Below are 12,450 nucleotides of genomic sequence, written 5' to 3'. Positions count from 1 at the left end.
AATTTTATAATTATTTTACTTAGAAAAAGTAAGATCATGGCTATGCCTTTTTCCCTTGTTGATCACAGCTTGATATAGAACTCTCAAAACCAGGATACCTTAATTTATATCTTTGTAATGCCTTCTATAAACATTTGTGTTCCCCCCTTGATGCTGCTTATAAAAGATTTTCTTTTAGATAGGTAAGGGCCACCACTTGTCTCCTTTAATCTATTTAGTGAGAAATAGCCAGAATGGCAGGACCAAAGAGCCTCATTTCTAGACTCTGAAAGCTGGAGATAATGGTTAGCATTTGTGTAGAGACCAGAGCATACGCAGAATTGCTAGAAAATGAGAGAACATGAGCTAAAAATCTTAGGAGTAAAGACTCAGGCTGGTGAGAGCTTCTGACTGTGAGACTTTCAGAGGAGCTGCTAGACCAGGAGTATACACAACACCAGGGAACATAAATCACTCAGACAAAAGGAGGGAGGTGGAGCAATGGGTACTCATTTTAACCAGCCCCACCCTGTGCTCCAGAAACACAGCAGGCAGCAGGTTCTGCTTGGTCCCTCTGGGAGCTGTAGCATACCTTTTCTTCTTAAAGTAGACTCACAATAAAGAAAAGCTGAGAAGAATTTTCAATGGACAGAGCCACGTCAACTCACAATTCACTAGGATATTTGGCTTTCCTGAGTTAAGTCAACAAGGCTATAGTGTTGATTACTTCTAGGCATCAAGCTACATCTTCAAGTTTAAAACCAGTTCTCTTGCCAGTTTCATAGTTTAGTGGCCTGCTAAAGTTCCAGTATCTTCCACAATTTCAAGCCAACCAAATACTCTTTTTTAAGGAAACACTTTCAGAAGACTCTTTCACGTCTCTGTAATCTTCTGTTTTCCCCTTTGGTTTGCATATACCATACCAGCTTTGCTCAGAAACTTGGTGTGAATTTTGAATTAGTGCTTTTAATTATTACTGTACTGGAGCAAAGGCAAAATTGAAGCAGTACTTTTTTACTGAAACCATACATACTAGAACACAGTGCGCAGTTTTGAAGTATATCAGTTTAAGACAATATTCAGAAACTGGAAAGGATCACGCAAATGGCTTTCAAGTTTCCTAAGGGCCTCTGGCACTGATGTATAGGGAGGGGTTAAGGGTACTGAACTTGCTTACCCTTGTAAAGAGGAAGCTAAGGGACAATTGAATAGAAACTTGCAATTACTTGAAGAGGAGTTAAAACGTGACAGAAACAAATTTTTCTCAATAGTGCTGCATGGTAAAATATGGGGAGATGGCCTCGACCTACAGCTTTGGAGATTCATAGCACATGAAAAGGAGATACTAGGAGTGAAGCAGCTCTGAAACAGAGAGCCCTATCCATCAATGTTTTCCAGACTTGGCTAAAGAGAGCAGTGATTGAACTGATCCCATTTGGTAATAGTTCTGCTTCAAGTGGGAGTTGGACAAGATGTTCTCCAGATGCCTGTTAGAGTGTGGATTTTATGATTCTTCTGTGCAGCACTAACACACTGCAGTGACCAGTGCCTATGCTGAAGAGCTGAATCCTAAAGAAGGCCAACAGTCACTGGAACAGACTTTTCACACACCAGAGCATATTTTGACATTACAGAACAGTCACTGAATTGCAGATTCACATAATTAATTAGGTTGGAAAAGAGCTCTGAGATCATAAAGTCAAACCAATATCTACACACAGATATCTGAAATACCTACATTACTTCAGGAAGTTTATTAATGATATCTGCAAATTCAAGACATTCATACCACAGTAAAAACAATTCACACCTTTTGAGTGGTGAGATCACTCACCAGACTTTCAAAATAAAATATAAATCCTACCTGCAACTACATGACTTTATAACACCTCATGGTGCTATCTGGATGAAATTATTTGCATGCAGAAATAATATTTTAAAACCCATGAGGTTCCAAAAAATCTGAACAGACCAAAAAAGTTTAATTTTCTCATGTGTTGAATATCAGCAGTAAATCTTTATAGCCAAAAGAGCTACACTAGACCTTCTGACCTCAAACTGCTCAAACATAACACTCAATGAATTCATTTTTGGCTTCCTGTAGTCTCAGCCTACAGGCTTCTCCAAGACTGTGAAAAGTTCCATATTAAAGTAAATTTACAATAGATGCACTACAAACAGGGACATTTTGTGACTTTTTTCTCCTCTGTATTTGAGGTGATAGAAATACCAAGTTTAGTGGTAAAAGACAAGTGTGACTTTCACACAGATTTTCATTAGGTCCTGTGCACTGCTTTCAAGAATGAAATGGGATTTGGACCTACGAAAAAGGTCCAAATTCTTCCACGAGACTCTCTTTCACTAAAAAGTTAACTGTCAGAAATTGAGCTAAAAGAAAACTTATGAAGCCATCTGATCCATTCCCCTAATTCAAAATAGGATCAACCATATCTAAATTCTCTCTGACAGATTTTTGTCTGCCCTCTTTGCACATAATTTTAATGATGAAGAATCATCAGTATTTACAGTCAATATAATCAGCAATTTTTTTTTATTATCTTCCTACTTGTCATTTGAGCTCATTATTCTGTCTTATGTCCACTGGAAATGGAAAGCAGTTTATTCCTAACTTCCTACATACTTCAAGGCTCTGAAACCTCCTTCTCCCATGATCATGCAGAGTTTCCAAACTTTCTTTACAGACCATGCTTTCTAGGTCTCTGCTCATTCCTGTTGACTAATTCTCATTTAGTCAAAATCTAACGCAAACCGTGAATTACCGCGAAGTGATTACATGTAATAAACATTATTGGTTAATTCTGGTCCTTTCAAGAGCCTGTCAAAAAATTTTTAAATTCTAATCCTGTCTTCCAAAATGCTTTCAGATCCTCCCAGCTTGATGCTGAATGGGAAATTATCAAGCATGCTCTCCACTCTATCATCTGAATCACTCGCAACACTGCTGTATCCTCCCAGACACACTGGCAGGCGTCTTGCTCCCCACCAATACATCTTTATGGTTTGACAGTGATTCACCAAAATTCCCATGTCATTTCATCTCTGTCCATAGCTTATTTCAAAAGTCATTTCACACAGTGTGAAAGTTAAAAGTATATCACATCTACAGTTTCTTCCCCATCCACAGTGTCTCTGGTATTCAAGGAATAAATTAAGGGAATCTGACATGATTTTTTATTGAAAAATAAATTCGGTCTGTCATTAAGACCTTATACTTCTGTAATTATTTTTTGGTAATTCAAGCTAGGCAAGTAGTTAGTAAATCTCTGCATCTCCTTTTACCCTTTTTAATGACAGATGACATACCTAACAGTTTCCTCCTTTCTCTACAACTTCTCAAACCTATGACTACCACTGTTGTCAGCCATAATGGAGATCCACCAGAGCCATAAATCTTAAATGCTCTTGGTTGATTTCAACAAAAGTAGCTACTTTGAAGAGCAGGGTATTACCTATTAATGTCTTACTCTAGCCCTATTTCTTAAGTCTTTGCCATTTTAGACACATATGATACATATGATTTCCTAAAGTTTCTTTGTGGTTTTGTTTTGGGGTTTTTCACTTGCTTTGCTTGCCTTTTTTTTTTCCTGTATAATATTCCTAGCTTTTCTCATTCTTTCTGAAGATACTTATGGTTTTATACCAGTTCTTTTAAGTTTGAACAACATGTTCACTCTCTCTCGAATTCCACTTCCAGTTTCAGGTCCCTGTTCAGCTTATGCCTTAACCAAGTTAGTTGTGCTGCTTCACAGAAAGATGTCTGCTTGATCTAATTAACATCACAGGGCACACAACATTCTGACATATCTAATTCCTTTAATTTATTTTTTTTCCTTTAATCTAAGTCCATTTAAAAAAAAAAAAACAATCTATAAAATCAGTTGCTTCTAAAATCAGAAAGGCCAAACATTTCAATTTGCAGTAGCACTTACATAACCCAAGTGGGAATTTCTAACTTAAATTTTACTAATTTTTCCATTTCAACTTAAAAATTAGAGTATTCCTTTAATAAATTTAATTTCAAGCTATGTATTCCCTCATGTGTGTTTCAGAGAGGAAGTTTTAGAATAAGAAAGAAAAACAAAACCCAGTCTGTGTTCTACATTACAAATGTGCTCTCAGTGGGGAAAAGTAATGTTTCATTAGATAAGCTGTACAATGGAAATATTTAAGTTTTCAAAGCATTCTAGTCTGCTACCTGCTGATCTCTGTGCACAACAGTCAAAGTTTACAGTGAAAAACAAGCATTCTGACTTTCATAGTAAATGATAATGAAAAATAAAGAAAACAAAATAGAAGGCAGGGACTAATTTTAGGTTATGAAGTTCATAATTTTGTTCATAACACATTTAGGATACTTCTGTACAGCAATGTTTCAATACCTTATTCTCCCTATTCCATTGAGAAAAACTCTTTCAAATGTATTAAATTGCAAGTTTAGGATAAAGTATAATCAATAAATTGGATTACTTCTTGCTTCCAAGTATCAGTGACACACATCAGTTTAGTTTCTATAATTCCATTCTTGTAAGCGTCATGCGACAGCAGTCTTGACAAAGGAAGTCTTGAGTTAAGCCAGAAGTCAATGAATTACTCGCATATGGGCACTAATTTGAAACAAATTAGGCCTATTTCAGAGCTAGAACCACATCTGTTTCCTGTCTCTATGTATTGGTTAAGATGTTTCTTGTTCTTGAGCAGAATTCTCTAAAGCCACACCTGTGCCATAGAATATAGAGTAAAAAATCAAAATATTAATTTTAACAGTGTTAAAATCAGAAATATCTGCAATTTTAATGTGAAAACCTTGAAACATAGACAACAGAAATCAAAAGTATTCACTGCATTGATAGAAAAATAAAGTATGTATGATTAAATAATTCTTAAATTTTTTTGGTAGAAAGTACACAATCACTGTGATATTTTCAGCTTTCAAAATCCTTCAAGTCCTGTGTCCTACCTGATGAACTAGTCAACCTATGAAGAATGAGTTAACTCATAACTATACTGAAAAAAAATTGACTTGCATGCTTTATCTCTGTGTGCTGGTTTTGACTGGGATAGAGTTAATTTTCTTCATAGCTAGTATGGGGTTGTGTTTCAGATTTGTGCTGAAAACAGAAAGCTGTTTTCACTCCTGCTGAGCAGGGCTCACACAGAGTCAAAGCCTTTTCTGCCTCTCACCCCACTAAAGCAGCAATGGGGCTGGGGGTGCATGAGGACTCAAATAAAAGCTTCAAGTAAAATCTAGATTTTCTTAGCTGGAAGTATTAGTTTAACTTCAAATTAAATAGTAAAGTCCTTAATTTAAAGTCAACAAGCTTTTCATTTTAAAAATTCAAAGGATGTATTTCAGAGAAAAATGTTGCTTTCAAATAAAATTTTAGTTGCTTAATTTCAAAAATTTGAAAAAAACTTGATTTTTTCAACATTTTTTCCCTGTGGTGAAACTATTCACTGAATTTGAACAAAATTTACTTGTTTCTTTGTTCAACATTTTCCTTTATTCACTAAGAAATTTTCCCATAGTGAAATTTATGCTGTTTTCTCAAGATATATAATATATTTATTCTTTTGTTACTAATTTCTTCTTTTCCCATTTCTAACAGAATTTGAGAGCCATAGTCTCATAGGCATTTTTAAATTTTTGAGCTTGCTTTATATCTAAAGCTAACGCTGACATCATTTCATGAGCTAAGATACCTTTGAAAGAACGCCTGTCTGTTTAATGATGCAGGGTTTATGTGCAGAGGATGTCTTTCATTAGGATGCTTGGTAAGAGTTGAGGACAGGGTGTGGAGGTCAAAGAAGACTTTCTTGAATTACACAGCAGACAGAGCAAAACTCAGGGAGCACCTATTTGCCTGAAAGCTTGTCTGATAAAAGATGCTGTGTTTCTTGCAGTCCTTGCCCCTCTCAAAGTCTTAAATCACCTCATGAAGTTATAGAATAGGTTGCTCAAAGTCCCATCCAACCTGACCTTGAATATTTTTAGGGATGAGGCTTCTAGCACTTCTCTGGGTAACCTGTTCCAGTGTCTCACCATTTATTCCGTATGTCTAGTCTAAATCTACACTCTTTCAGTTTAAATATGTAAGTGAAAAAAATCCCCCAAAACACTATGACTTTCATATTTCAGAATAGATTTTCAATGCAGAGAGATTTAATATCTGTTTAGTGTTAAAAGGAGTAAATTTGATCTGAAAGCCCCAATGACAAAAAAAAAAGAAAGAAGAAAGGGGGCAGTAGGCCTGTAATGTACAAGTTATGACACAATAGCTTGAAAAAGGATTTGTGATTAATCATTAGAATAAGAACATTTCCTCTTTTGGTAGTATCAAGGTAGAATAAGAATACTTTCTCGTTTGGTAGTATTCATGTATCTTTCTTTTAGTCAATCACAGAATGGTTGGGCTTAGAAGGAACCTCTGCATGCCAAGGAGGGCCACCTATGGCCAATTATCCATGAACACATTCAGACAACTCCAAGGCTGTTTGAGATACTAAAATAATGAATAAGAATTATCATTTTACTTTAAAAAAAAAATCCAATCAACTGTTAGATGAGGTAACTGACCACATGTTTAATGACTATTTGAAGAAATTGTCACACTTTGCCAGGAATTATAAGGTTGACATTTCTTTGAAAAAAGCCTTATCCAAATAATTATATTTTAAACTACATATGTACATGAAAGACAAGACATAATCTATCAGATTTGCTATCTTTCTACATCATCTACAGGAGTAGTAGAACACACTGTGGCCATGGACAATATGTATAGATTCAAGGTAGGTTAAGAGTATTTTACATTCTTGTTGAGTAGGTCTAGAAATCCAGATTGAATTAATGTGTTCAAATTCTTCAGCTTTGGCATGGAATTTGATTGACTAAATGTCATGTTTATCCTTGCAGAAAATGAATTTTCATTCAGAAGTTCAAATTCATTATGTGGGTAAGACAGAAGGATTTTGGGGCTTGTTTCTATTATGCTTTTAAGCCAATAAGACATTAAGCTGAGCTCCCATTATTCTGTCGCAGAAATAGTTGCAGAGTAATAAAAAACCCTAATAGAACATGTAAAAACAAGAGATTGTTTGCCCAGCAGCTTTACTGCTCTGTTGTAAAATATTGAAGATCTTCATACCAAGGACTTAGAGTGAAAAAATACCAGGAAATTCAAAAGGCCATGCAGCAATGAGGGACTGGCCCTTCCCTTTCACAAATACACTCACAGCAGATGCTACAGCAGCAGAAAGAAGGAAAAAGAGCTACCTGCTTCAGTGGATCACCAGTGACACTGCCTCCAAGAAAGAGAGCAGCAGTCACAGGAAGAGATAACAGAGTTTACAGTAAATTTTTAAAAACAAGTAACTTGGTAGGCAGCTGTGATTTTACTGATTCTGATACACCAGAACTGGGTACAAGCTGCTGAAGATTATCATCATTATATTTGCTATATCATCCTGATATTCTGAACCTACTCAGTGCACCCATCTTCAGCAGCATAGCCTCTAGCCCACATCAGGACAGATGTGAGACTGGCTGCTATTCTGTTCTCTGCCTGTGTTGACAGAAAAGCCAATTGTCAGAGACTGCACTTAAATTCACTCTATTGAAATCTGGTACTCAGTCAAGAGGTCCCTGAATAAACTTGTGTCCTGACATGAAGAGGCATTCAGATTAGGTGAGCAACAGTCATCAATAGCCCAAAGTATTTCAGACAATGCTTGGAACTTGCAGTTTTATGTGATGTTGCATCATGCATCACAGAATACATTCCACGGGTTGCGATGTGAAAAACTGGAGAACAATATTGTCTGTAGAATTGGCAAACAGCCAGGAAAATTGCTTGCCTTTTGTGAAATGGGCAGAATAGAATTAACTTTAAGGTTGCTTCAGACATCAGGCTTATATGTTCCAAACAGACAGACTCATATTCTGTAAAATGTGTTACCAGTATCAGTTAAGTTAACCTAACTTTAACCACTGTCATTTAATTATCTTCATTTGTTTTTTTGAGATTAATTATTAAAATATATATTAGTTTAAAATAACTATAATATCCAAAAGCTGTTAGAAAGACATTGCCTTTATATTTTGAACATTACCACATCATATAGCAATTGGGAGTTTTTATTTGGCAAAGCACCAGACAGTTATGAAAAATTGGTTTGGAGAGCTTTACAGTTAAAAGTCAAATATACCACTTGTCTAACTCACAGTATTTATTGCAGAACGAAAATAAATGAAGATGTTTTTTCCTGTTTCCTAAGTCTGCTTTAATTCTTTTGAAAGAAACAGTGTATTACATTGCCAAACACTTTGGAGCCTCAGAAATAACTGCCAGTTGAAATACTGAGACTTGGCAAAACACCATTATCTTTTCAAAACGCTTATTTAATAACATGCAATGTTCATAAAGTGGTGAAAGTGTCTAGATATTAATGAAATTCTGTTCCTGACATAGTTCACAAAATTTCATTACCTCTTTTCTCTGTGAACCATTTTCACACTAGGTCTAACATTGCAGTGATCAATGATCATTCACATCCAACTCCAGCACTCTAATTGTCCTAAGAAATTCATCAAAGCTACAAACTACTGACCTTACCCTAAACCCATCTGATTGCAGGCCAGTTGGCTTAAGTTTTCTTGCCACTCATCAGCACAAACATGGTTATCATCAGCTGACCTGTGAATGGTCAGGAACATCAAGGAATCTGTGTTTTTAGACAGGGTAACTGGAAAGAAAAAAGAAGGAAAATGTCAAAGTTATTTCAAATAGTTCTATAAATGGCAAGCTGAAAACAACTACATTCAAGAGTTTTCCAAGTTGCTGGCATTTTTCCTAGTTTTCAAGCAGAATAGCTATGCAATTTAAAACCAAGGCAAGTGGGGCTATCAGAACCTGCTACAATTGAACAGCGTGAGATGCTGAACAGCAAAGGCATCTTGAGGGTAAGAATAAACCTGAATACTACTAATTCATCAGCACAGATTCACATGGGTTGCTGATAACCTTAGTTTTTATAGCCCTAATCTAGCTAGATAATCTAGATAGAAAGATCATCACCATTTCTTCTCTCTTAATCTGTATATAAAAGTTCAGGAACTGCTTTTATCACATTAAAAAAAGATTCTCAAAATGGCCTTCCCACTCCCAGCATCTTCTTAATCTCTCCTCTATCCACAATACTTTCCAGATTTCACACACCATCTACACATTTTCTTTCTTTATCTCTTTTCTTTTATCTTTGCACTGTGACACTTCACACTGAGCTTTTGCTTTCTCTGTTGCCCACTTCTTGCACGCTTTCCCAACCTCACCCCAGTCTTCTCTTTGCTAAAAGCAGGAGCACCTCTTTATTCTACTAATAATTCTAAATTAAATCCCCAGTGATTACTGCCATCACCCAAACACCACTTCAAGGCACCCCACAGCAGAAACTTACCACAGTCCCATTCATCTGAGCTGTCACTGCAGTCTGCCTGCCCATCACACCAGAGCTCACGTGGCACACATTCATGGTTGGCACATTCGAGTTCACTCTCTTCACAAAGTGCTGCAAAGACAAAAACATGCTTCCTCCTGAGAAAGACATGATAAATGTGAAATTCACATTGAGATGAAAGAAATGAAGAGGAGCATGAAGGTAGGCACAAATCAGATTTATGGAACAAGGAAGTGAGGCAGATTTGCAACAGCATTCAGCATGGATATCACTGAGGCTGAAGGTGGTTGCTGCCATGCAGTGGCAGAGAGCATCAGAACTCAAAGGGAAGGAAGAGTGGCTGGAAATGCAAGATCTGTCATTACTTAATATCATTTGTGTTCTTGTCACATGAAACCTGTGTAAGCCCCTCAGAAGCTATAATTGAAAATACTGCTCTGTGCTTTTTAGCCAACTGATCCAAATATGTTTAATTCTTCATGGCTTCTGAAAAATTATTTTACTACAATGAATATCTGTTTCTTCTCATCCACAGCAATACTATATTAATTTCGGATTCACCTTTGCTTTTGAAAATTATATAGTTATTTTTATCACCATTTTAGAGGCAGAGAACTGCTGTACTGATGTTCCAGTTCAGAGTCAGTTGCCAGCTGGCATCTTTATATATAGATTTCCAGAGCCCCTCCATTATGGGAGCCAAAGAGCTTCCATTTGCAAATGACTTGTAGCTTTCCCCCAACAACCTCCCTTCCAAAAGGCAGGTGTGTAGCAGTACAGTGCCTTCCTCACTAACACACTTCCACCTTCTGTAAACCCCATCATTATGGAATTCTGAGACCTGGGGGAGGGCAGAGAGGGAGCAAATGAGTGGAAGGGAGCTGCATTCAGCTGTGCCCATGTTTGGCTGATGTACAGCATTTATACTGCCATCCAGTCCAAGCATTTATTTGCAACGCTAGTACAAAAAGTGTGCTCCACAGTGAAAGCCATACAGATAGAGCAGGCAATGCTGCCTACCCCTGGTTTTTCTAGCTCTGGAATAAAGCACACAAAACCACAAAAACCTCTTTTACCTTTTCACCTTCCAGAAAGAGCATAATTAAAAAACTGGAAGCCCTCAGCTGTGCAAACTTTGCTGCCTTTTTAGAATATTGAAGCCCCAGCTCAAAAGCAGAGAGGAAGTATGCCCTGGTAATTATAAACTAGATTAACCTTAGCCCTTTGGTAATCTTTTCTCTGCCATGATCTTCATATGTGATCACAAGTAAATCACTTTAATACCACCTCTGCTTTTTAGATTACAGTGCACAGCTTGGAAGTTAAGTGGTATAATCTTTACAAGGAAAATCAGATTAAGAAATGTTTTCTGAGCTTCAGCTTCCCAAAAAGAAACAAAGTTTGATGTAGTGGTATATGCAGGCTACTGTTCATTTTGGCAAACATATTCACAGACTTCACATTCATAGGCAAACATATTCATAGGCTTCACTCAGCACATAAAATGTGCCTACCATCCAGTTCCTACCAGCAGAACTCCAGGGACTCAGGAGTAACTTCTTTTAAATCATTAAATTATATCCTAACATCCCAGCAAAAATGGCAAAATACCAGGTTTACCCAGAGAATGAAAAATTTCAGGTTTCAACTATTTTACTAATATGATCCCTTCTTTCTTGTGAGGACTGTCTCCCAGTATGTCTTTCCTACTTCCTTATCTTGGGAACATGTGCACACCAAGTTTTCTCAAGAGAAGACAATTCAGAGTGCCACTAATATATTTATGAAAGTGAAGCTAACATCTTATGGCACTCACTCCCAGCTTCGTATGCAGGGTGGGAGTCTGCAAAGCAGCTGCTCTTTGCAGCTGTTCCACCACTTCCCATCCCATTCATCAGATGGAAACAGTGCAAACAGAAGTGAGGGCAGCCCCTGCAGGTGACCAGGGGCCTGCTGTCCACTGCCAGCACTTTGAGCAGACTTACACTGTGCACACGGACAGTATGCCTATGCCAACAGTGTACCATAACAAGTTTTGTCTCTTGATTGTTCTCACTGTTTGGATTGTAAAAGAAATCTGTGGAGCCAAGTAGGGAGACAGAATCTGAGAAAAGTCAATCAAAAAAGAAACCAAATAAAGAAGGGAGAAATATGAAATTTACCAAAAAAACTAGATCAGAAGGAAAATCAAGTAGAAATCAAGGGAAAAAACCAGCAGTGAGCAGCTGTGCCTGTATGAAATTAAGTTGAGGAAACTTGGGAAAAGAAGTCAAAAAACCTACAAGGAATAAAGGAAATAAGTACAAAAACACAAGAACAAAGAGAGAGAAAGAGGAAAAAAAAGAGAGAGGATGACAGTGACCAAACAGACAGGAAGAATCCAAGGATGTGAACAACAAAGGACACAAGATGAGGAAAGAGACAAATTGATGCCACAGAAAAACTGAAAAGGAAATGGAGGGAATGATGACTACATCTTTCTGCCTATAAAAACATAAAGCATTTTTACTTTCATTTATTTTGCACACCAACACCCCAAAAATGTGATCAGCCTTTTAAGGGAGTAACAAACTGCATGAGTCCTTACAGCAATTCTTTTCATCCATCATGTCAGGGCAGTCTGGGAAACCATCACAGATCATGGTGTGTTTGATGCACAGCTTCTTCAGAGGACACTCCCAAAGACCCCTTTCTCTACAACCTGGAGGCAGAGAAGCACAGTTCTGAAATAGCTGCATGCAATATCAAATCAACTATTTTCTTCCTTAAATGTCCTGAAACAGACAAAATATTTTCACTTACAATATACCAAGAATAGTTAATGAAGAAATGGAAATAAGATTGGCACAGTGCACACTTGATAAATGGATATAGATATTATAACACTTCATAATACTTCAGTGCATTTTATATAATAATTGTATTATGCTACACATATCTATAAATAATGGTTTAGGTATTAGCTCAATCAACTCAAAACCCATACACCACTATCCT

General features: G+C 36.9%; 1 protein-coding gene across 4 annotated transcripts in view; it reads right to left on the bottom strand.

The window, feature by feature from the left end:
• The window catches only part of CORIN (corin, serine peptidase), a 119,116-nt gene that overhangs the window by 14,743 nt on the left and 91,923 nt on the right, over nt 1-12,450 (bottom strand). For all 4 annotated transcript variants that reach the window (XM_085059026.1, XM_085059027.1, XM_085059028.1 and 1 more), the window contains 3 exons: nt 12,041-12,154; nt 9,454-9,564; nt 8,613-8,742 (listed from right to left, as the gene is read on the bottom strand). In XM_085059026.1, coding sequence (XP_084915152.1) covers nt 8,613-8,742; nt 9,454-9,564; nt 12,041-12,154 — 355 coding nt within the window. The remainder of the gene's footprint in view (nt 1-8,612; nt 8,743-9,453; nt 9,565-12,040; nt 12,155-12,450) is intronic.

The sequence above is a fragment of the Lichenostomus cassidix genome, chromosome 4 (genome assembly GCF_008360975.1).
Source record: "Lichenostomus cassidix isolate B80296 chromosome 4, HeHo_3.0, whole genome shotgun sequence".
Lineage (NCBI taxonomy): Eukaryota > Metazoa > Chordata > Aves > Passeriformes > Meliphagidae > Lichenostomus > Lichenostomus cassidix.
Note: the sequence above shows the minus strand (reverse complement) of the source record. Positions and strands in the feature narration are given on the sequence as shown.